General features: G+C 29.2%; 1 protein-coding gene across 2 annotated transcripts; it reads left to right on the forward strand.

The window, feature by feature from the left end:
* Positions 1-2,332: 2,332 nt before the first annotated feature.
* Positions 2,333-21,298, forward strand: LOC107457402 (uncharacterized). Of its 2 annotated transcripts, XM_043044928.3 has the most exons (10): positions 2,377-3,294; positions 3,325-3,929; positions 5,939-6,079; positions 6,861-6,950; positions 8,186-8,317; positions 9,675-9,813; positions 11,888-12,121; positions 14,048-14,135; positions 17,714-17,804; positions 20,059-21,298. In XM_043044928.3, the coding sequence occupies exons 1-10, from the start codon at positions 2,583-2,585 to the stop codon at positions 20,074-20,076; spliced, it is 2,250 nt and encodes a 749-aa protein (XP_042900862.2). In that variant the 5' UTR covers positions 2,377-2,582; the 3' UTR covers positions 20,077-21,298. The 2 variants fall into 2 exon arrangements, with proteins under 2 accessions (XP_042900861.2, XP_042900862.2); XM_043044927.3 differs by having other exon boundaries at positions 2,333-3,929.
* Positions 21,299-23,225: the final 1,927 nt, after the last annotated feature.

Here is a 23,225-nt window from a genome sequence, read left to right on the forward strand (position 1 = left end):
TAACTTTTTGACGCACGTAAGTGTGAGAGAATAAGTCCCCCGTCTTTCAGATGATGATACGTACTGTTTGATTTTAGGATTTTATGTATGTTTGCTGATTTTAGGAATTTTAAATATTGGAAACGGCGCCAGATTCTGACAAAATCTAGATTCTTATTCAGGAAATTTTAATATCAATCATCGATCTTCGTATTAGACTTATTTAAAAATTATGTGTTGCAATTCGTTTTCGTGTGATTCAAAAATCGTACTCGCAATTCCCATTAAAGCAATTTAAAAATCTAATATCGCGATTTGTACTTAAGCATTTTTTAAACTCCAATATCGCGATTAGTTTTTCCGTGAGTTTGAAATCCAATGTCGCTATTCGTATTCACGCATTTTGCAATATCAAACATCGATGTTGTAATATCAAACATCGATTTTCGTGTTTATACTCGATTTGAAAGAATTGATATAAATCAATGTCCAACTCGTTGCAATTCATATTCACGTGACCATGTCAAGTGCGTATGATCAATGCTACTGAAAAAAAGTTAATTCAAGTATGAGTGGTTAATTAAAAAAGTCAAAGTGACCAAAATTGTTACTAAGAATCTATCAGAAGGTATTGATGTGAAAGTTGGCAACTGTTTCAATTTAAAATGGTTCACCTGTAATAAATTTAAAATGATAATTACGCCGCAACATCCAATAATTGATTAATTTTCTTAAACAGAAAAGTGGTCAAAATTTCAAAATTATATTTAAGAACAATTTAAATTTCACTGTTTAATGCTTCTGCCACTTTAAATATTAAATAAAAGTCTCCCAGCAGAGTTGTTTTTAAATATCTAATTGATATCACAGTATTATATAGAACATTCCCCCCTACCCCGTCTTCTGCCCGAATCTTTGCTTATTCAGAGGTTGTATACCTAGCTTAAAATAAGCCTTAATGCAAAATTCAAACCTGACGTTTTTATGCATCATGAATTTTATTCTCGACTTGATGCCAATCACCCTTGTTTTTTTGTTTTGTTTTTTTAATACTTAGATCACTTTCCGAAATCAAGAGAGCAATGGAAGTCTTATTTTTCAGTACTGCTATTATCGTCTAACATTTATCGTCAACTAACCATTATCGTCAAAACATTTTAGTTTAAAATGTTATATTTTAGTCTATCTTTAATTAAAATTAAGTCCTTGAGAATTTTATAATAAGTCTTAAAAAGTCCTTGAAAAATACTTGAATTTTATTTTTATAGTAGAGCATGAACCCTGGTCTACCTTGACAGAAACTCCCACTTCAATCTGAACACGCCTACTTCAATGAATATTCCACAATGAACAGTTGAATTGCTACTTGTGACTGCTACATTGTCCTCCTTACGCTGTTGCTTCTCAATCCCGATCACGTATACACTCGACTGCTAAAGGCAACACAGGAGCGACCACGACCGTGAACTTAATACAACTCTCACATTCAGCACTTAAAAAGCACGGTAATCTTAATACAGCTCTCCCGACTTCTCACAAAACAGCATTGAATCAACTAGTGGTATCCCATTGATCGAATTCTATCACAGATAAAATTCTGGTGGGGGAGTACTGTAGTGTGTCTACTACTACAAAATTACAATTCACTCCCCACAGATCCTTTGAGTGCTTGGGACCCCTGGGCACTAACTAAGTGCACCCATGCTTATAGACGGTACTGAGCACCGGCAAAGGGGACAGGTTATTTAAATGTTAACACTAGGGTGAAAAATAAAAGTGTCTGAGAAATAATTAGACAGTCTAAAAAATGACTGCAATTTGATATTTTCAATTTGTTGAAGATTGATGAGTATAATTTCTATTTTATTTATTAATGTTAAATTGGATTGAGCCACTTTACTGCTTGTTTTCGATCTTAACACCAGCCTCAATTCGCGCAGGTAGGGAAAAAAAGATCGTTTGAACTTAGAGAGATCAGCGTTGTGTCTCTTCACGTCAAGTTAAAATTTTATAAAGCACTAAAAACTGTATGGTGAGTAGAGTTTTCGAGTATTCGTTTCACTCATACAATTTCGAAGCGTGAAGTCGAGCGGTCCTCCCTCTGTCTCTTCACAGGCTAAGGGACTAGCCACGCATCTAGTTGAATTTCTTTTATAAATTGGTTCATCAACATTTATTAAAATTTAATTTGAAAGAAAGTGCAAATTTTTGTTAAATACCCCGTGAGATTTTATTTGCATATCATAAAGGGCCATTCTTACTGAATGTGGCTCACGCAATTCCGATCACCGTTGAAGGAGAATGAAAACTTGATTGGTTCAAATATTTTTTCAAAAATATGAAATTTAATCTAAAGATGGGTAGAAGTAGGTAGTCAAAAGCGTTAGTTTTAAAAATAAGAAGAAAATTAAAAATAAATAACAATTGTGCTAATTCATTACTCGTTGGTTAAATATGATTGCAATATCTAGAATTTAGTAAATTGTGTTTTATTTTATATGCTTTATTGTTTGCCTTTTTTTATAGTTGAAAGAAGAAATGGTTATAATTTTTAATTGGTCTTCAAGTTTTATGTCATGATTTTACAATTTGCCTAACTAAATATGAACAATAGACAAACTTCTTTTAATGACAATGAACGTATTCGCCAGAAAGCAAATATACCAATTGCTCAATATTCTCCGAATGTTGCTTCTACTTATAACATGTGCCCACCTTATCGGCCTCATGAAAAAGTCAATCACGGGTCTATTACCAAGAGCAATAAACCTGAAGTTACAAGGTTTAATTCACAATATAATGAGCGATCTGAAAGACAGGCTTTTTGTGCAACAGTCAATTTTCCGCCGAACCAGGATGCGATTTATTCGCCCGGGTTAACTCATCAATCTTCAGTTCGTTCCTTTCAAATTTCTCAAAATATGCATAGAAGTAGACATGAGTCACAGATGACTGCTAGTGCTCCTAATTTCAACCGATTTTCTAAAATTCCATGTAATTTGGATAGTGTGCAGTCTTCTGATAGGAATGATAAAGCATATTCTTCTCCAATTTCAAGTTTTAGAATGCAATCAATAAATCACAATGATATTCCTCCTCAGCATATTGCTTACAGACATCCCCCTGCTTATCAAAATGAAATGACAAGGTCATCAAATTCAAATAACAATAACTTTATTCGTCAGCCTCCAGTTTCCAACATGCCTGACTTTATGAGACCGCCACTTCAGCCCAATTCCAATCCATCTACTTTAATAAGACCACCACAATTAGCTGCTAATGCTCCTGGTTTTCTAAGACCACCATTCTCACAAGGTTTTAACAACCCTGATGCTGTACCACAAGGTTTCAGCAATCCTGATGCTGTAAGTCATGCTATACTACAAGGTTTCAGCAATCCTGATGCTGTAATACACACTATCCCACAAGGTTTGGGCAATCCTGATGTGAGGCATCCTGGATGTTCTAGCAATCAGAACTCAATAATGCAACCACCCATATCAGGTTATGGTAATCCTAATTTGATAAGGCAACCGTCCTCATTCAATTCTAGCAATCTTGACTTTAATAAACAAACATCTATACAAGTTTCTGATAATCCTGCTTTAAGACAACCATCTCCATTAGATTTTAATAAGCCTGACGTTATAAGGCAAGCTCCGCCATTAGGTCCTTTAATGGGACCACCTCCAAATTTACCATCGAATAACAGTTATATGTCCAGTGGCAGTTTTGCTTTTCCAGCGCAAATACCACCATCACATCCTACTGGTTTAAATCCACCTTTTACTTCATTAAAGCAAGATTCAAATTTAAACTTTGAGTTTGGACCTAATCTTAGTATGCCGCCACCATCTGTCAATCAAGATTGGTTAGAAGAAAACAAAATTAATCAATTCCTCCAAAGGTTTACTTGCGAAGAAAAAAAGTCAGCAAAATGTGATTTAACTGTAAGTATATTTAAATTTAGAAACAAGTGCGTTAGTTGCAAAAGCACTATAGACTGATTCGTATCAAATTCCAGATTTCAAGCTTATTTGTTTATTGCAATATAGGCTTTATTAGAAATAATAAAACCATTTGGTTTTTAAAAAAATTCATTATGCTAGCTGAAAAAATTATTTCTTGACGAATTACCTAATAGTATTTTATTGAATGAATATTAAGTACATTGAGTAGATTTTTTTACTCAAAGTAAAAAATATTGCATGTTTATTTTTTATTATAGTTGAGTCAAACCTCAATTACTAGCTGAAAGGAAGTTAAAATTTTGACCCTTAAAATCTTAATATTTTTTTTACATTTTAGTCAAAATAATGATTGCTTTAGCATTTTGTAAATTGTCTAGCATTTTTAAAGAGACAAACAATGACATGAATTTAATCATTACAAAATTAAATACATTATTTATAGGTACATGTGTGGTATAAATTTTGCTTGTGTAAAAATTTTAAATATTTCATCTGTACATAATATTACTAAGGTAATATTATGTAGGTTCTTGAACGTGTAAATATTTTCTAACCGAAAACTGCATAAATTTTTTTTCTAAATATGAGGAGATATTTTGACAAGGTTTCTGAATAATGAATTTATCTAAATTTTTTTTTCTCTTATTGAGATATTAATGGGAATGGAATTGAGAATTTTTTTTTTCCTTTTTGCAGCAAATTTTTTTTAATTTTAAAGCTTATTTTTTACTATGGTAGACTGTATTAAGTCATAAGAATGTTAGGAGTGTGCAACTTTTTTGAGTGAAAAACCACCTGCACCACAAGTTGACAAATGAAGATCCACATGTTTAATATTTAGACTTGTTAACAGCAATTGCAGTGTTTTCCCTAAGTGTATTTGAAAAGGTGGCTCACCCTGGCTGCCTTTTGATCCTTATAAATGCACACTTTTTGTAGAAATTAGCCACCATCCTTTAAAAACACTAACTTTTTATTTATATTCTATTTAAGAAAAAATGATTCACTGATTAAATAATAATTACACACTAATTAAATAAAATTATCTGTGTTTACTGGTGAAAAAAATTTAGACTTGCTCCCAAACAACGACACGTGGAAGGATTACGATTTTTTATTTATATACAAATTTGTAAATGCAAATTTTCTGTATTGAACATCAAAACATGTGAATAGTATGTTTAAAACAAAAAACATTTGACAATTATTTTAAAGTACAATTAACCTGATGCAGTAATATAATGAATATTGTATTGCAGTAAATGTATCCTCGAATAGTAAGGGCTCGGATAATCGGGACTCTACTGCAGTGTTTCCCAAAGTGTGGTACACATAACCCCAGGGGTACGGGAACAGTTTAGCAGGGGTATGCATTCTTATGCGAAATAATTTGCAACAAACAAAAATTTCAGAAAAATTTATTTAAAAACAAAGCTAACCATGAAAATTTATGATTACGTATTTTTCTATAGGCTATTTTTTGCAGAGTTGACAGTGGTGTTAACAGCCAGTTGTGATTTTTAACTTTTGTGCATTTTTTTATTGTAAAAATAAGCATATTTTTAAAAAAATACATTATTTTTTTGTTAGTGATACACAGCATTACGAAAAATTTAGAAAGGGTACACAAAAGTCAGTTTGGGAAACATTGCTCTACTGTATTGACATTTTTGAAATAATTTGGAATGTAAGGCAATTACTCCAGGAAAAAGAATGGTAAAATAGTTTGGACTTATGATGAAATCATCACAAATAAAGTATGGCAAAAGTGAATAGTAGAAAGCGCTATTTGAAACTTGCGTGCTACAATACTACCTAATTAAAAATGTCTGAATTTTTAAGAACAACAGAGGAATTCATTTATAACTGCCAAAAACATTATCGAAAAGTCACGTGGATTAATGATAAAATAAAGAGCGTTCTTTTTTTTTTTTGTTTACAAGTATTTTAAACTTCTTAATTTATTTAATTTTAATATTTTTTTGCAGGTAACAGAATTTCACAACAGATTAAGAGATGCTTTTGTAACAGTGAGAGAACTAATGGAATTAAAAGCAAGTTTGTCAAACTTACTTGATGCTAATGAAAATGAATGGAATGAAAAATTAAAAGAAGCTTCACATTGCAAGGTGAAGTATTTTTTGTGTTCAAATTTTATTAAGTTTGCAAATTATAGCTATATATTTTTTACATCCTTTAACAGTGTTTCTGTTTTTAAGTATTAAGTGCTACTTTATATATGTGGAACTAATTTTTTTTACATTCAATGTATTGCATAGAAAAGAAAATTTTAAAATGGGGAAAATTTAAATCTTAAATAATTCGTCATACCTTAACTTAACATATACTAACTGCCTGGATAAAATAATTTTTTTCTCTCTTTAATTATCTAGGGAACTGATTTTTATAAGCCCATAAAATAAGAGAAAAAAAATTAGAATTGCTTAAAAAAGAATATAGAAAAAAGTGCATATATTGTTTGTTAATTGTTATGTGTATTATTTGATGGAATGTAATGCATGCAGGAGGTTTAGGCTATCAAGTTTTTATTGTGGTTCAAACAATTTTATTAATTGATAAAATGAAGAAGCAATAAATACCTAATCTTATCTATATAATTGTGTTAAAAATTTAAGAAAAAAATATTTCAGACTTTTTAATTTTTCTTAAATTATTGTAAATGTACTTGTACATCATTTTTACTGTCTTAGCTAAGAACTAAATGTTTTTTCTCAAAATGAAAAATTATTTATTTGTGTAAAATTCTGTATATAATAATACTTACATAATGATACAGCTTTTTCTCACATTGTAATGTTAATATTTTATTTTGACCTTATATAATGAAAAATCACTAACTAAATTGTTTATAAATGCCTGATGATTTAATTTAAGCTTTTTATATTTTAGGATAAACTTACCAAAGAATGTGACTTTTTATCAGAGCCTAAGGTCTTACTTAGCATTCAAGAAAGATTGAGGAATAGAAAAATAAAGAGAGTAAGGCAAAGAATATTCTCTAAGCTAGGGATTTATGTTTTAATAGTTGAACTTTGTAATTTGTATTATGCACATATATACAAATTATGTGTGTGCATTATCTGTGGACTATTAAACTTTGTATAAAATGTATACATTACTGTATCTATCATTGTTATTGTCGATTATATATTTGTTGAATAAGTTGACAATTGGTGAAATAAAAAAAACTGGGATGTATGATGCCACATGAAAAAGATTGTTATGTATGGCATTGTTTAGTTTCCTATTTTTTGTCACTAATATTCATATTTTGTGTTTATTTTACATAAATATTTAAAATCATTTTTAATACTTTTGGCGGTTTTTATTTAACAAGTGAAATTTTTAGTTTAAAATAAGACTAAGACAAACAAAAAATAATAATAATGAAATACATTTTCAAAAAAATTAATGCAATTTATTTTTATGGATGTTTTTGTTTTGATAATTGTTTTTTTTTTTCCTTTTATATTTTTATTATTTTTCATTGATCTAAAAAGTAGAAAATGTCCATTGCTACCACATCTAGTTTGTTTAGCAAAATTTCCATGCATTCGCTTTTTATGAGGCAATTAAAAAATCTCTCTTATTTTTACTTTGAAGTATTGATAGCTAAGCTATATGACCACATATTTTTTATTTTCATCAATAATTAATTGTGGTGATTCCATTTTTATTTGTGTACTTAGTATTAATCTGACTGATCAGTAGTTAAATTTTAAGTATGATTTGCTCTTGTAGAACTTAAAATTTGTTTTAAAATCTTAAAAGAAAGTTCAGAGTTTGCTTTCTGTATCCTAAGAATGTAATTTAAGATTCATAATGCTCAAAGATTTGAAAGTTAACCTTCAGTTCTTGTTCAGTTCAGTTCTATGGGCTTCGCATTTTAGTTAGGATGTGTTCTGTTTTATTAATCCTACAAAGCCATAATTAACAAAGTTTTACAATATGTGTTGTGTTTGTAATAATAATCTTCATGTTAGTTATTATGCTTATATTAAGTTTCAAAATATTTTAAAAATTAAAATGATTATGAGTAAAGGAAAATTTAGAACAGAGCAAAAGAAAACTCAATTTTTTGTATTTTCAGTTTATAGTACTGAATGTAGTAACAAAAAGATCATTAGTCTCTGTTATCTACATTATTTGTTCCCTTATATGTTTGTTTCCCTCATTTAGCTTTTTACTGATATTTCAGTTTTATTTTTTCAAAGGAGTTTAAAAAGAAGATTCGAGCAATTAAAATTGAAGAAAAAAGTAAGAAATTGGCAGTCCGAGAAGAGCTCCATCAAACAATTGACAAATGGCTAGAATCGTTAAAGGAAAAAAATTTAAAATTGAAAAGGGTATGTTTTATTTCTCAATTTATTCTGATTTCTTTAGTTAATGCATTTCCCCCCTTTTTATTTTGTGTAATAGTTTCAATGTGCACACTACACAAATACATTTTCTTAAAATTGTGTAAACATGTTTATTTTTTTAAAAATTATTAACTGTCTAAATTCTCACAAAATTGGGATGGCATGTCTTCGGATTATCCGCAGTGATGTTTCTCAAACCATCTCCAATAGCCCATTGTACAGTCTCTAGTGCAACGTAAATAGAGTGTCTACTTACCTACTGACTTGGCTGAGAAATAAAGGTGGTTTTCTGTACAGTGCTGACCACACAATCATCCGGTTGCTCCCCAAATTGTTGAATCTTAACAACCATGACTCCCCGGGCCTGCAAAAGAATTTTTTGAGGATGCTTCACTTGATATTTGCAATTTAAATTGGCAATACTGTCTAAATATTTTTTTTTACTATTTTTTTTAAAATTTTCAAATACTGTTTTGTTTTTTCCCTGGTCGTAAGATATTTTCTTGTTTTGGAATCCTTTATTCCAAAAAAGATGGTGCATACCCTTGCTAGAAATCACAAAAATTATCTAGTATAGAAGCTTGAACACTTTAAAATCTGTTAGAAGATCATTGGATTAGTCATTTTCTTTTCTAGAAAAGTAAAAAGTGGTATCAGGAAGCATTAAAGAATGGTGTAAACAGTGGTGTAGGTTGACCTGAGAAATTCTGCTATGAGAGATGTAGTCTATTTTTTAAACATAAAAGTAAATTTACAAAAATTATTAAAATATTTTCATTTAATGAGGATTATTCCTTTTATGAAAACATATGTAGTGTATCTTTCACTACAAAAATATAATTCCAATTCACTAGTATATAAGACATGTTAACTCTATTCTATGGTAGAGTACCTTTTCATGGATGAAGGCTGACATGGTCGATAATTACTCACTTCCCACATTGGTGACCCGGACGTTATGTGAACACGCCTACTTCGATGAATTGTCCACATTGAACACTTGACTTGTGACTGAGACATTGTCCTCCTCACGCTGTTGCTTCTCAGTCTCGATCACAGACAAAGTACAGCGTATTCACTCGACTGCTAAAGGCAACACAGAAGCGACCACGATCGTGAACTTAATACAGCTCTCACGATCAGCATTCAAAAAGTACGCTGATCTTAATACAGCTCTCCCAGTTTCTCACAAAACAGCATTGAATCAAATTTTAAAACTTTTCATAGATATTGTTATTTTAACTAACTATTTTTATGCATTATTCAATTATTTTTGTATTCATATTTAAAATTTCCTCAAGTTCTTTAATTTACAATAAAATGCTTTAATAAATAATCATAGGAAGCTGAAATGAAAAAAGAAGCCGACTCTATTTTGGCAGAGGTGAGGCGTAAAATCCATGAAGCCAAACGTACTATAGATAAATTAAAAGTTTTTGAAAAATTAAGAAGTGCAAGGCATGCTAATGCTGTTAAAAAAGGTAATTTTATTACGTTGTTTTGATTGCTAATGATTTTTTTATTAGTTTTTAAATTTAATTTGGAGTAAGAGTTTTTCTTGAATGAATTCATAAGCAGTTTTAATATATTTGTTAATTAGTTGACAATCTTATAGTTTTTAAATTCACATTATACTTAATCAGCCTGGAAAAAGTTTTCTGACTTGTTACTAATCATAAATATTGATTTCCCCCCCCCCCCAAAAAAAAAACCAGGTTGAGTTTTGAAGTATCAATAAATGTCTATTTTTATAAATTTTTAATGTGAATAAATTGTAGAATCAGCTGCTTATTGCCATCAAATTAAGATTAAATTTTTTTTGTATGATAACATTGAATATTTTTTATTAGACTTATTAAAGTTGTTTGAATTTGAAGTTGATTTGTTACTACTGTATATTTCGGTGTATAAGTCGAACATTTATAAAAGTCAATCCCGCATTTTTGACTACGAGGTAGCAAACTTCTGGTATTTTGGGTTTATAAGTTGACTACTGAAAAATAACAAATATAGAATTTTTTTAATTAATTGTCGTGGAACGAATATGGTGGACGGAAGGGGAAAAAAATCTTGCAAAAATAAGAAATATCTTTGCGGCTTCTAAATACGTCATGTGTCAAATGATACTAAATACACGGATTCAAGTTATTGTAATTGTTCTTTTAAAAAGTTTTAAATGGGATGAAGATTTATTGTGAGACTGAGCAGATGAAGATGAAGTAGACTCCATTTCAGAGTGGGATCTGTATGTCGATGCTGTTAATATTATTGAATTAGACTCGGAGGATATTCTGGTTTCTTTAAATTTGTAGCTTTATAGTATGTTTTAAAACTTGCCATTGTGTCTTATTTTTTTGAAATGCTCTTGAATAAATTATCTTAAATTTTCTTATTCTTAATTTTTTTCTAGTCTTTATTTAAAATATTTTTAAAAAAAATAATTTGTATATGACTAAAATAATGCGAAACTAAATGCACAAAGAATAGTATATAACGTGTTAAAAATAGTTTTTGAAAGGGTTAAATTGATATAGAATTTTCTATGTCTACCTAATTATTTACAATGCATCGATATTTCACAAATGTCTGATTTTATTACCGGTGTATAAATTAACCCCTCGACTTTCCTGGGTTTGGGGATTTGAAAAGTCAACTTATACACCAGCACCAGGATATACAGTAATTGAAATTTTCTTAGAGCGAGATAGAGCCTTTGATTTTGAGGGTAAGCTGCAATATTTTGCATATGTTTTCTGAAAATCTATGCCAAGTTCATTTTCACATTCAAACTTAAATGTCCAATTATTTTTCCCCACTCTGGGGTGATGTAATGTGGGATTTATTAGAATCTGCTCTTTAGAGAGAAAAGTGGTTATTTTCTTTTAGCTTAAATAAAAAAAGACTTATGTTCTTTAATTTTATATCTGAACTGGTAAAAAACAAAAGAGTTTGGTCAATTTTTTTGTTTGATCAAGGCAAGTGATTTCAATTTCAGTAATTTCCACTTTAATCATGTAACAATTTTGAAAATTTCAAAAAAATATTATTAAAAAATATAATTGATTGCTATGTTTGCAGATGTAGTAAATAATTATTCTTTAACATTTATTGTATTTGCAAAATTTCTCATTTTTCTATCATAGTACAAAACTGTTTTGAAATAATTTTCACATTTTCTTCATAAATTTTTTTAATGTATATTTTATAATGAAAAAACTAAATAAAGATGTTGAATTAGCATAGGAACTGATTAATTTAATTAATAATACTCTTCTTTTTTTGTTTTAATATTTTTTTTTGTTATGAGGGAAATTTCAAAACCTTCTAAAATTTAAATTTATTTAAAGGGAATATCTTGTTGCATTTCTCTGTGCATTGTGTTTATAAATTTGCTTTTGGTAGAATTAAATTATGGTAATATTCTTTCACTGCAAAATAATAAGTTTTATTTCTTTCCTGGCTATAAACTTGTTTAAAATTGATTTTTTGCTGTATTAAGTTAATAATTTTGCCAATATTAAATCAAAGTATGAAAAATTTATTATTTTTATACAGGTCTTTTCCTACCTGATCATGACGAGAAGTTCCAAATTAGAATTTCAGAGTTGAAAGCCACATTATTCAAGCAACTTTCAGACTATGAAAGTGAGGAGAAGGCTTTAAAAGTTATGTTAGAGGCAGAACAGGAAGGTCAGTTAGAAGAGGAAGCACTATGGAGAATTAGGAAGCTGAAAACTGCGCAACAAAGGAGACAGAAAAACATTATTGAATCTCTCTTTGGAAACAAAGGTTACAGAGAATTTAAGACATTGTTTTAATTGCAATTAATATTTGTGTTTGAGATATTGATTTATTTGTACAGCTTTTATTTCTTTCCTTGGAATTCACTTAAGGGAGTCCTGAAGTGGGAATCTATTTTTTCCTTCCCCCATGTTAAATTATGAAAAGTTTTATACCATTTCTTTTTATTTTAAATCACCAATAAGTATTTTTTCCCCATTTTATTCATTAAAATATCTATTTTAGAACATAGTTAACAAATTTCAATCTTTAATGTTTTAAGTTTTTTTTTTCTAAAAAAAAAAACTGTCAAACTTTACTAAAGCTATTAAAGAAGAAACTTCAAATATGTTTAAAAACCTTTAAAATTGAAATTTGTTTGTTCTTTAAAATACGTTTTGATTAATAAAATTAAACAAAAAAATATTCAAAAAATTATCATTAGTTAAACTTTTTATTTATACTTGCTTTTATTCATATAAAAATCTAGGATTTTTAGCAAAAAGTAATTGAAATTTAAATGACATATCAACAGGTGCTCAATGTATATATATATATATACATACTCTAGAGGATCTATGTAATGCGATTCCATTAACCACATGAACTTAGTGTGTGTAAACAATGAAAGTTGCAATTAAGAAATTTTGGTTATAAGGCAAGAACTATTAACTTTTGACGTTTTTTTTTAAATATTTGCTAAGATGTTACAAAATTCCAAAAGCTAATCTAAAAAAAAATTCATGAATTTTTTTTGTTATTAGTTGTAATACTCTAGAAAATTACAATTTTTTATGTAAATTACAAATACTTCAGACGCATTTGTGATTTTAAGTATTTGTGTTTAAAAATTTATTTTAATCATTTTGAGATTGATCTGTTCAAGACTAATATTGTCTTGTTTAGTTGATAAATTTAAAGATACATGTAATGATGTATAATTACACGAAATTCTTAAATTTGCAAAATTTTGAGTTTCAAAGTTTGCGTTATAATGTTCCACTGTTTATACACATACTAAAAGTTGACACAATTCTTCTAATTTTTCACTTAGCTTAATTTATCTTCCAAAATGTTATATTTTGGAATATCATGCTTAGTTTAAAATTGAAAAATATTATAAGAATATATCATCTACATTATTGTTTTCTTTGATTAACAAAATTGTTATTGTTTGCTCTGAAATTTAATTTTTATATAAAATAAGCATTATGAAAAACGTTTTATTTGGTTAAAACTATTTAGAAATTATGATTTATATACTGTGCAAAATCTGAAAATTAAATTTAACATTCCTTATGAGTTAAATTTAACATTTCTTGTGAGCATAGAATATTTTTATTCCTTAACTTAATGGGAAACAATCTTCATTTACTAATAAAAAAGTGCGGTTGGATTTTTGAAAGATTTTATTGTAGCATTTGTTTATGAAAAACAAGTAAGGTACAGTAGGATTAAATAAATAAAGAATAATAAACATCCAAAATATTTTTTCATCTTTCCAATGCCCACCTGTTTGACACCTGTCATTCAGGTATCAGTAGGGCATATTTTTTGGCCACTCTTTTAGGGTCACTATATTAGGTGGGCCAACGTTGCTCCCACAGTAAGGATAGATTGTTTAGAAAATGAAAGAACATCCTTGCCTTGTTTGAGATTCAAACCCAGAACCTTTCTGATAGGTCAGCCTCAGCTCTCTGATCACTACACAGTCTGGTCGGCTTATTTAAATAATGTTTTATTACATAAGTTTATGCATTGAAAAATACATTTACTAAGACATTTTTGTGATTATATAATGAAAATACTCTGTTACATTTTATTTTTGGAATTAATATTATTATTTTTTTGGTTGTTACCTTTGCTTAATTTTTTAGTCATATAAATGATTTGTTTTGTATAACAATTTATTAACTCTTTTTTTTCTTTTTACAGAAGAGCCGACCGAAGAAGATCCCATATACCTCTTTCACCAGTTTCAGAATTCTGCAAATAAGAGCATAGAAAATCTAGTTCAAATTAGGTTATTAGCAATCATTAATGTTTTCCTTTTATTTCTTTTGTTTTATTAGCACACGTAAATTATCTTTAATCATCTGCAGTGCACAAAAAAATTGAATACCCTGAAAAACGTTTGATTTAATGGTCAGATTTTTACATATTAGGACTCCATCTTAATGATACACAGGGGTGACCTCAAAAATGTTTATTAATTAGTGCAGACGATATTTCAAGTTACAAAATGAGACACAAAGACATATTTTCTCTGAATAAACACATTTATTTTCGGCAGATTTGGATTTCTGACTCTCAAATATAAGAGGTAGCTGAAATCTGGGAAAAATAGTCCCACTAAACTAAACTCAGTGGCGCACAGCCCATACAGGGCCAAGGCCTACTGTGCCCATCTCAGTTTTCTTGACCTTGGGCTCTGGGGTGCAGGAGCAGATGTTCCGGTCAGATGGTCAGCCGAACGCGGAACCCCCAGTGTTTAGTTCCCAAGCATGCTTGGTACTCATTTATCGACCCACTGAAGGGATGAAAGGCTGAGTCAACCTTGCCCGCCCTGAGGATCGAACCAGGAACCTGTGGCACGACACCGCGAAGCCACTGGGCGTCAACCACTAGTTTGGTCATAAGTGTGGTCGCAAGTTTAAACCCCTTACTGTTAATTTTTGTCTTATCTCGAGAAATTATTAAGCAAATTTTAAAAATTTTCTCTGTTATGAAACTAATTTATCCAAAGATAATTTTATTCTAAACGGATTTTTAATTCTTTATTATTTTATTTAATAATAAAGAATTTTGTAAAAATTTTGAATTGAAGCTATAGAAGTTTTCACATCACTTTAAAGATTGTAATATTATATGGCAAAATACAAAACTTGAATGAAATCGGTCGAATAGTTTCTGAGAAATCAAATTTTTAAAAAGTCACATGTTTAAAATTTTATTTCTCAGGAACTATTCAACCTATTTTGAGGTGATCCCCTTGAGGCAAGTTTGTAACTATGCCCTTGAAGCTTTAAGATTGAATCTGAGTATGCGAAATTCCAATCATTAGATCACAAAATTTATCATGTGTGCTCCATATTCTTTTTGCAATGTACATAATACTATTTTCCCTCTTATCTTTAACCAATGAAATATGTAGTGATAACATTTATGTTTAATAGGTTCGGATAAAAGTTTCAAATGATAACTCAAACATTTGAAGTATTGTTTATTTGAGAAATCTTTCTTCTTTTGGCATTTTTTGATATTTGTGATTTAAATTTTAATGTGTTTTACTTAAGATTTTTAAGCATTTTACGTTATAATGCTTTGTTCTAAAATATCACTTTCATTAAATAACTTAAACTAAACAAATGTGATGTTTTACCAATACAGAAAATAAAAATGTTTTTGGCAAGTTGAAAGATATGTGACTTTAATTCTCTTTAGCTCTTTATATTAATTTCTTACTTTTTATTTATTTATTTCAACAAAATTCTGTTCAGTGCTTTTATATGGCAGATTTAAAATTACTACTTGTTTTATATTTACAGTACATGATCCATTTATTGTCTTTTTGTATTAAATATTAAATTAAGAGATTACATTTCTGTTGCTATTTTTTCTCTCTATAAAACCAAAGGAAAATAAAAGTTTTGTTCTTTCAAATTTCAAAAGAAATTGAATTATTGTTTTGCTTTTCTGAATGATTGTTTTGCATTGGTGAAAATCCCCCCTTTTTTTCACTAATTACCTCAATTTGCTTTGTATAATTAATCACATTATGATCTCATAATATCATGTTGAGAAAAATTCTCTTAGTGTCTGCCATGAGTAGAAGTTTCAACTCTTTACAGAGTACCATGGTGGCTCAGGGGATAAAGCGTTTGCCTCCAAATGAGATGAGCCAGGTTCAAATCCTAACGGTGGCTGGTTGATGCGAATTCTGCTCCTAACTTGCACTGACCACCGTGCTGATGTAAAATATCTGCAATGGTAGATGGATTATTGATTGAAATTCCCTTGGAGAGTTTCAGTGCTTTTCCTCTCCATGTAACACAAATGCAGATTAGTTCCATCGAAAAGTCCACTATGCAAGATAGTTTGCCATGTTGCTGGATCCAGGAGCTCCTTTTTCTTCTGTCTTGGGTTCAAAATTACGAGGCTGCGGAGTTGAATATTAATAGTCTTAAACTCAGAATTGGGTAGGCTGTACAACACTTTACAGTCTCCTCGTTATGCATTCTTCAACTCCAAAAACACTTTAAACGTTATAACTTATTGCCTACACCGAACATGATCTGCCTGATTTTGTAAACTTTCCAAATTAAAATAATGTCGTATAATTAAATTAAATAAAAATAGGATCTTTTTCCAAGGAACTTCAATTTTTATTATAATCTAATGTCTTTATAAGTGTGTCCTTTTTTCTTTCAAGTTTTTCATATTCACCCATAATTTATTTTTAATTTTATCATATTTTGCTCACATATATTTAGGGTTTGTACGGACTCTTTACACTCCTTGGAAATAAAAAGGTCTCCAAGGAGTACTTGGAAAGACTTAGATTTCCAAATTAATCCTTAGAAACTCCTTAGATTATTATGTTGCATAGATGAACTTACTAAGTCCGCTGATGAATTTGTTGTCCATGCAGGGAAGTGAAACGATATGACTTAGCTGTCAAAATCTAATAGTTTAAGAAAAACTTTAAAAGAAAAAAAAATTTTATTGCAAGAGTTGGAAGAAAAAAATAACAGCAAATAATTTTAATTTTACATGTTACAAGCAAACTTAATTGATGATTTACTGTGATTTTTTTTATATAATTTTTTTAAATATATAAAATGCATTAGATTTTCTTATGACGCCCGGTGGGTGAGCGGTAGCGCTTCGCGCTGCTGTGCCACAGGTCCCTGGTTCGATCCCCGGGCCGGGCAAGGCTGACTCAGCTTTTCATACCTTCAGTGGGTCGATAAATGAGTACCAAGCATGCTTGGGAACTAAACACTGGGGGTTCCGCGTTCGGCTGACCACCTGACTGGAACATCTGCTCCTACACCCCAGAGCCCAAGGTCAAGAAAACTGAGATAGGCGCAGTAGGCCTTGGCCCTCTTTCGGCTGTCGTGCCGCTGAGTTTAGCTTTAGATTTTCTTATGAATTCAAATTTAAAAATATAAGATTGGTAGATTTTTATGTTAATCTTTAACATCTGTACTGTGTACTTTACCAAGATTTATTAAATTATTTGAAGCTGGAAAGAATATTTATGTGTGAAAGTGATAACTTTATTTATTTTTCTTGATGAAGTTTGACAAAGTCAAAATTTATTTCAAAAGGACTAGAAAAAAATATCTTATGCAAAATATTTTGGCAAGTTCTTTATAGTAATTGCTCTTTGATTAACAAAAAAAAAGAAGAAGAAAAAAACATCTTTTATGCAAAGTTTTTAAATTTTGGACTCCTTGCATACTCCTCGGATTTCTTCTTCTGACCTCTGTATGAACCCTGCATATATTCATAATTTTAAGTTTGCAAATATTTCTATCATAATTGTATTCCTTTTCATACTGTTTTCAAGTGTTTCATACCTTATTTTATTTACAGGCATCAGTGGGACTTACATCTTAGTGAAGATGGGGAAACTGTCCCCTCTCTGTGGGTAGTACCTGTTCCACCTGGCAGTGCAGCTTGGGAGGTTAGTTTTTTTTAAACTTTTTTTAGTCATTGAAAATGTTTGAAAATAATCTCTCAGCTGAAAATTTCCTCTTATGCACTTATCAAAATGTATGCAATTTAATCATGAACAGATTGATAAACTAATAGATTAATTAAACTAATAGAGTGACAAAGTGTTGTATTTATTAATTATGGTTAATATTTTGATTGTATAGATTTAAACTTAATTTACAACATAAAGGAAAGAAAAGATAAGTTGAGATTAATTTAAGCTACCAAGTGAAAACTAGCATATTTAACCTAAATAAAGATTTAACCTAAATAAAGATAACCTATGAGAAATATTAATTTTATAAAGAATTAATTAACAAAAGTTAATTCAGGCTAAAATCGATATTATCGATTATCTTCGTCTATATTATTACTGTTACTAAGTTTATTAATTGATAAAAAAGGATTTGGATTGCATGGTTTTGACAATCTAGTGAAAAGGTTTATGCACCTGGCAATTACCGAATAATCAAAACATGCATAATTTAAACATAATATAATTAAAAAACAAGGCACTTATGTGGTAAATTTGAGGGGTAAAAGAAATATTATATTTAAGAAAGATATGTATCCATTTCTGATATAGAAAATTTGATATGCACTATTTTTATACGCATATATAGAAAATTTGAAATGCACTCAAGCTTTCCTTCTTAAGGAAAACAATAAGTTTTCGACATATGAAACATAGAGCTGTTTTTTTTCTTCCTTTCTGTAAATTAGTGTGAATAATGAAAATTTTCCATTGTCTTGGAGGGCTTTTGCAAATGTTGGCAATGATTGTGGTTTTGTCCAATCTTCTTCATAATCTCTCTTCATAAATTCAAACTTGTCTGCAATCCTAACGCCATCAGACAGAGGCTATTATTTAAAAATTTGCGCTTAATCTAAAAAATTAACCCATCATAGGTAAAATAAATGTACCTAATTTTGAAAATCAGCATATGTAAGGTAGATAAAATACTAATGCAAAAAATTCTGCAAAATGCTGTTATTATATACAGTCTATAAACAAGTTTTAATATTTTTATATTCTTATAATTAAATGGGAATAATTTGAGATTTAAAAAATAAAAATAATCATATGGAGTCATTGAACAAGTTTAATATTTTTATGCACTTCTAATTGAATGGGAATAATTTGAGATTTAAAAAATGAAAATAATCTTATACAGTCTATAAACAAGTTTAATATTTTTATGCGCTTATAATTGAATGGGAATAATTTGAGATTTGAAAAATAAAAATAATGCAAGCAATTTGCACTTTTCAGAAATTAAGAATTTGTTTTCTAAATATTTCTTGCCTTTTAAATTATTATTTTTTTAAAAAAAATTTACTATTGAATAAGGAGCATTATTTGGAATTTTAAGAATAATCACTTTTCTTTAGCTTATATATCTGCAGATTGGCAAACAGTTTTTGTTAAGTAACTAAAGCAAACTGTAATTGAATAAATCCAGAACTAAATTTTTTTTCTGTTTCTTCTTTTAATAATTTTTAAGTTTGCTTTTTTTTAAAAAAATCTTAGAATGAAAAATAATTTGCTGATGTTGAGATAATTTTTAAAAGAATCTGATTCAAAAAGTAATCTGCAAATCCTGTGATAATTTTTTTAAAATCAGATTTTATAAATAATCTGACAATTTTTGTTAAGAAACTGAACCAAACAACAATAATTGAATAAATTCAAAATTAGTTTTCTGTTTATCCTCTTTGTAATTTTTAAGCTCGCTTTTTTTAAATATGATAGGAAAAATAATCTGCAGATTTTAAGATATTTTTTTAAAACTCTTGTTCAAGAAATAATCTGCAGATGCTGTGATATGTTTTTTTTTAATATGAGATTACATAAATAATCAGCAGATGCTGTGATATATGTTTTTTTTTTAAATATGAGATTTCATAAATAATCTGCAGATGCTGTGATATGTTTTTTTTTAAATATGAGATTTCATAAATAATCTGCAGATGCTGTGATATGTTTTTTTTTTTTAATATGAGATTGCATAAATAATCTGCAGATGCTGTGATATGTTTTTTTTTATATGATATTTCATAAATAATCTGCAGATGTTGTGCTGAAAGGTTTCTGCCACAGAGGTGATAACTAACCTGTCTGCGTTGCAGTTCACTAGCACAATTTATAAAAATGTAGAGAAATACTTTATTGTATATTTTTTTTAACTTTTACTGTTACAAGTATTTTTGTTAATTTTCAGGTTGCACTAGAAAGTTGAAATGTGGGAAAGGTGTTCTCATTTTCTTCACATTTAAATAATGCTTTTTCCCATTTGTGGAATGACTCAAAGTATAATTCATCCATAAAATTTTAGATGAAATTTTGTCTAAACAAGAATTACAAGTAGTCTAAAATGACTAGATGTTTCAATACCATCTGAAATGTTTCTGTGATATTATGGGAAGCAGTTCTATCATTTTTGTAAATAATATACATTTCTTACAATATTATACTTATTAGCAAGTTTTAATTTGTTAATAATGCAATTAATTATGATGAATGAATTTCATCAGCGCTTTAATTATTTTTGTCGTATAAACTCTTCGCAGGGCTCGAAAAAACTCAGAAATTTTACCCGTCCACCTTTGAAACTAACCCGTAGCTTCTAAATAAATAAAAATATAATTTTCTCTTATTTATTACTAACATTTATATAAATTGCACAATTAGTAGTTACTAGGATTACATTATACTGTAATAAAAGAAATACTAGGTTACTAATAGTAACCTAGTATTTATTTTATGAAATAATTTAAATGACAAGGGTCAAGTTATCTGGAATGTCAATTTATCCGAGGGTGCTGCGTTTTTTAAATGAATCAAATATGACGTTTTCCTGTTCCACAATCAAGCCAATGATTTAAAGAGGTTTCTGCACAAAAATGTGAAAGGGGTTTACCATTTAGGTAGATGTTCATAATTGCGTTTAACGCTTCTTGTTTAAGACCAGTACGTAATGTGTTTTTTTGTAAGTTCATTGCTGAAAAGCCCCTTTCAACCGCTGCAGTACTCCCAGACAGAGAAAACATCAATTCCACCATGCGCAGTATGTTGCTGTATTTCTAGATTAGTGGGTTATTTTAGAAGTGAGGCGCTAGACTCTCTTGTAAGATAACAAAGGTAAAAAATTTATCACGAACATTAACGGGAAAATGGCCGTCCGCGCGGACGTCGGATTCGAGAAATTCGTTGTCCACGGGGAATTTTTGACAGCCGAGGACGGGCGGTTTTTCGAGCACTGACTCTTTGTTTAGTTGAAATACTGAAAAAAAAAAATTTAGTTTTGTGTAAAATTTTATTAGTTATAAACAGCTATGTTTTTATTCCTCTGAGCATGTTTCATAAATGCACAGGATGTATTTTTGACATTTTGTAAATATTGTTCAGAGTTAACCAGACAATGAAATTTCTATATTTGAAATAAAGTTGCATTTTATATACTTCTCTTGCCATTTTCTTATATAATGTGTAGTTCTTTTTTTTTTACTTTTTGATTGTGTGACACATTTTTATATAATTTAACTTTGAAATTATATAAAAATATTCTCTTTTAAAAAACACTTTTTATACCCTTTAACTCTGGAAAATATATTTGGAGAAAGAAAACCTAAGTTTTTTTTTGTTTAGACATTTCAAAAAAAGGAAATTTATTATTTTAATTTATAGTTAGGTGAAAAATATATTGGTGGTTTTCTAACAATTTACTTAACGCAGTTTTTTTAAAATTTTCTAACTTATTTGAAAAAATTAACAAAATTCAATATATTTTTTTTATTAAAATTGAAACTGGGTTTAAAAAATCAATTATTATTTTTCAAAATATGATAGCCTTTTGTTATAGTGTGCTCATTGTGGAGAACAAAAATAATTGAAAAATTGAACAAAAGTTATATCTTTAATGTCAATACTCACAACTAGGACTGGGCTATAAATCGATGTATCGAGACATATCGATTTAACGCATATATCGGCAAGACGATACAGTGACTTTCATTCAAGGCGATGCATCAGAAATCTGATTTAAGCCGTCGAGTAAAGACAACGAGCGCAAAACGATATTGCGATATAAGGCACGCAAGGATATAAGATAGCGATATAAGACTCTTCTCTTACGTTCCGATGTCGACTCGTGCTGTGGAAGACGATGTTCGTTTCGTTATGTTGAAATGACCTTGATTGGTGAGCTGTAGAATCAGAGTTTTGAGAACACATATCGTTATATCGCATGTCCTTTTCTCACCTCTTAGCTTTTTTTTTCTTTGTCGCGACTTTTCTTGTAGATTATTTTCAGTGGGACTAACTTCGTGATCGCCTATGTTACCTTGTTCTGAAGGCAATCTATTATTGAAAAGAATATATAAAGAAGAGTTTCTCCATTAATTAGATAAGTTTTTTTTAAAAGAAACTTCTTTTTATTTTTAAATGTGAAAATTATCGGCAATCTAATTTAGGCGCCCATAGAGAATTGAATTTGTTAGGTTATTTTTTTACTTTCTTTTAATTTATTAAAAACTTTTTGGATGAAACTTCTAACAATTTAATGAGTTTTTATTACTGATTTCAAATTTATAAATCTTGTTGTTTTTATTTTTAGAAATAAAGTTAAAACAAAATTTATTTTTGTCATTTTGATTTGGACATAAGTCAATCAACTTTGTTATACAAAAAAATTTGAAAGGTTTGCGTACTTTATTCATTTTTTTAAATCATTTAGCACTTCGTTTTATTAGAGAGTATAATAATTTTTTTTTTTTTAAATTTTCTTTTCATATTATTTGTTAATTAGCTAAACATATTATCGAATATCACAATTTTTTTATTTTTAAGAAATTAAATCTTACTTTGTTTTTCGTTCATAATTCGGTCATTATTTAATTTAATTTAATTATTTATCTGAAATGATAAGGTCCGGCAGTGGACTGATCGTTAAGACACGGTTCCCTGCAGATCACCGAAGTCAAGCATCACTGGCTGCAGTCAGTGTGCGGGTGAGTGACCACTTGAATCAGTCTGCGTAGGGACCGAGGGTGTGCGGTATTGGCCCTCGTTAAACTGTTATATCGTAAAATGCTCGACTTCGCGTGCAGGTCGTCGAGCTACCGAAGCGGGGGTGCCATCCCATCTGCAGAGGATCAAAGTTGTGATGGCATGTCTTCAGATCATACTCAGGGATGTTTCCCAGACCGTTGCCTATAGCCCATTGTGCAGCTCTAGTGTGACTTAACTGAACTATAATAACTGAAATGATAATAATAAAAAATAGTGTTTTTAAAAGAGCTTTTTTTTCTAAAATTTATTTAGCACTTAAACATACAAATAATTTTTAACGTTTCATTTAGAAATTGAACATTACGATCGAACTTAAAA

Source organism: Parasteatoda tepidariorum, chromosome 9 (assembly GCF_982258835.1).
Source record: "Parasteatoda tepidariorum strain Cologne lab strain chromosome 9, Ptep-v5.0, whole genome shotgun sequence".
Lineage (NCBI taxonomy): Eukaryota > Metazoa > Arthropoda > Arachnida > Araneae > Theridiidae > Parasteatoda > Parasteatoda tepidariorum.

Coding starts and splice junctions, on each gene's coding strand:
- LOC107457402 (XM_043044927.3), top strand. CDS start 2,583: ATGAACAATAGACAAACTTCTTTTAATGACAATGAACGTATTCGCCAG. Junction 3,930..5,938: donor CAGCAAAATGTGATTTAACT/GTAAGTATATTT, acceptor ATTTTTTTGCAG/GTAACAGAATTTCACAACAG. Junction 8,318..9,674: donor AAAATTTAAAATTGAAAAGG/GTATGTTTTATT, acceptor AAATAATCATAG/GAAGCTGAAATGAAAAAAGA.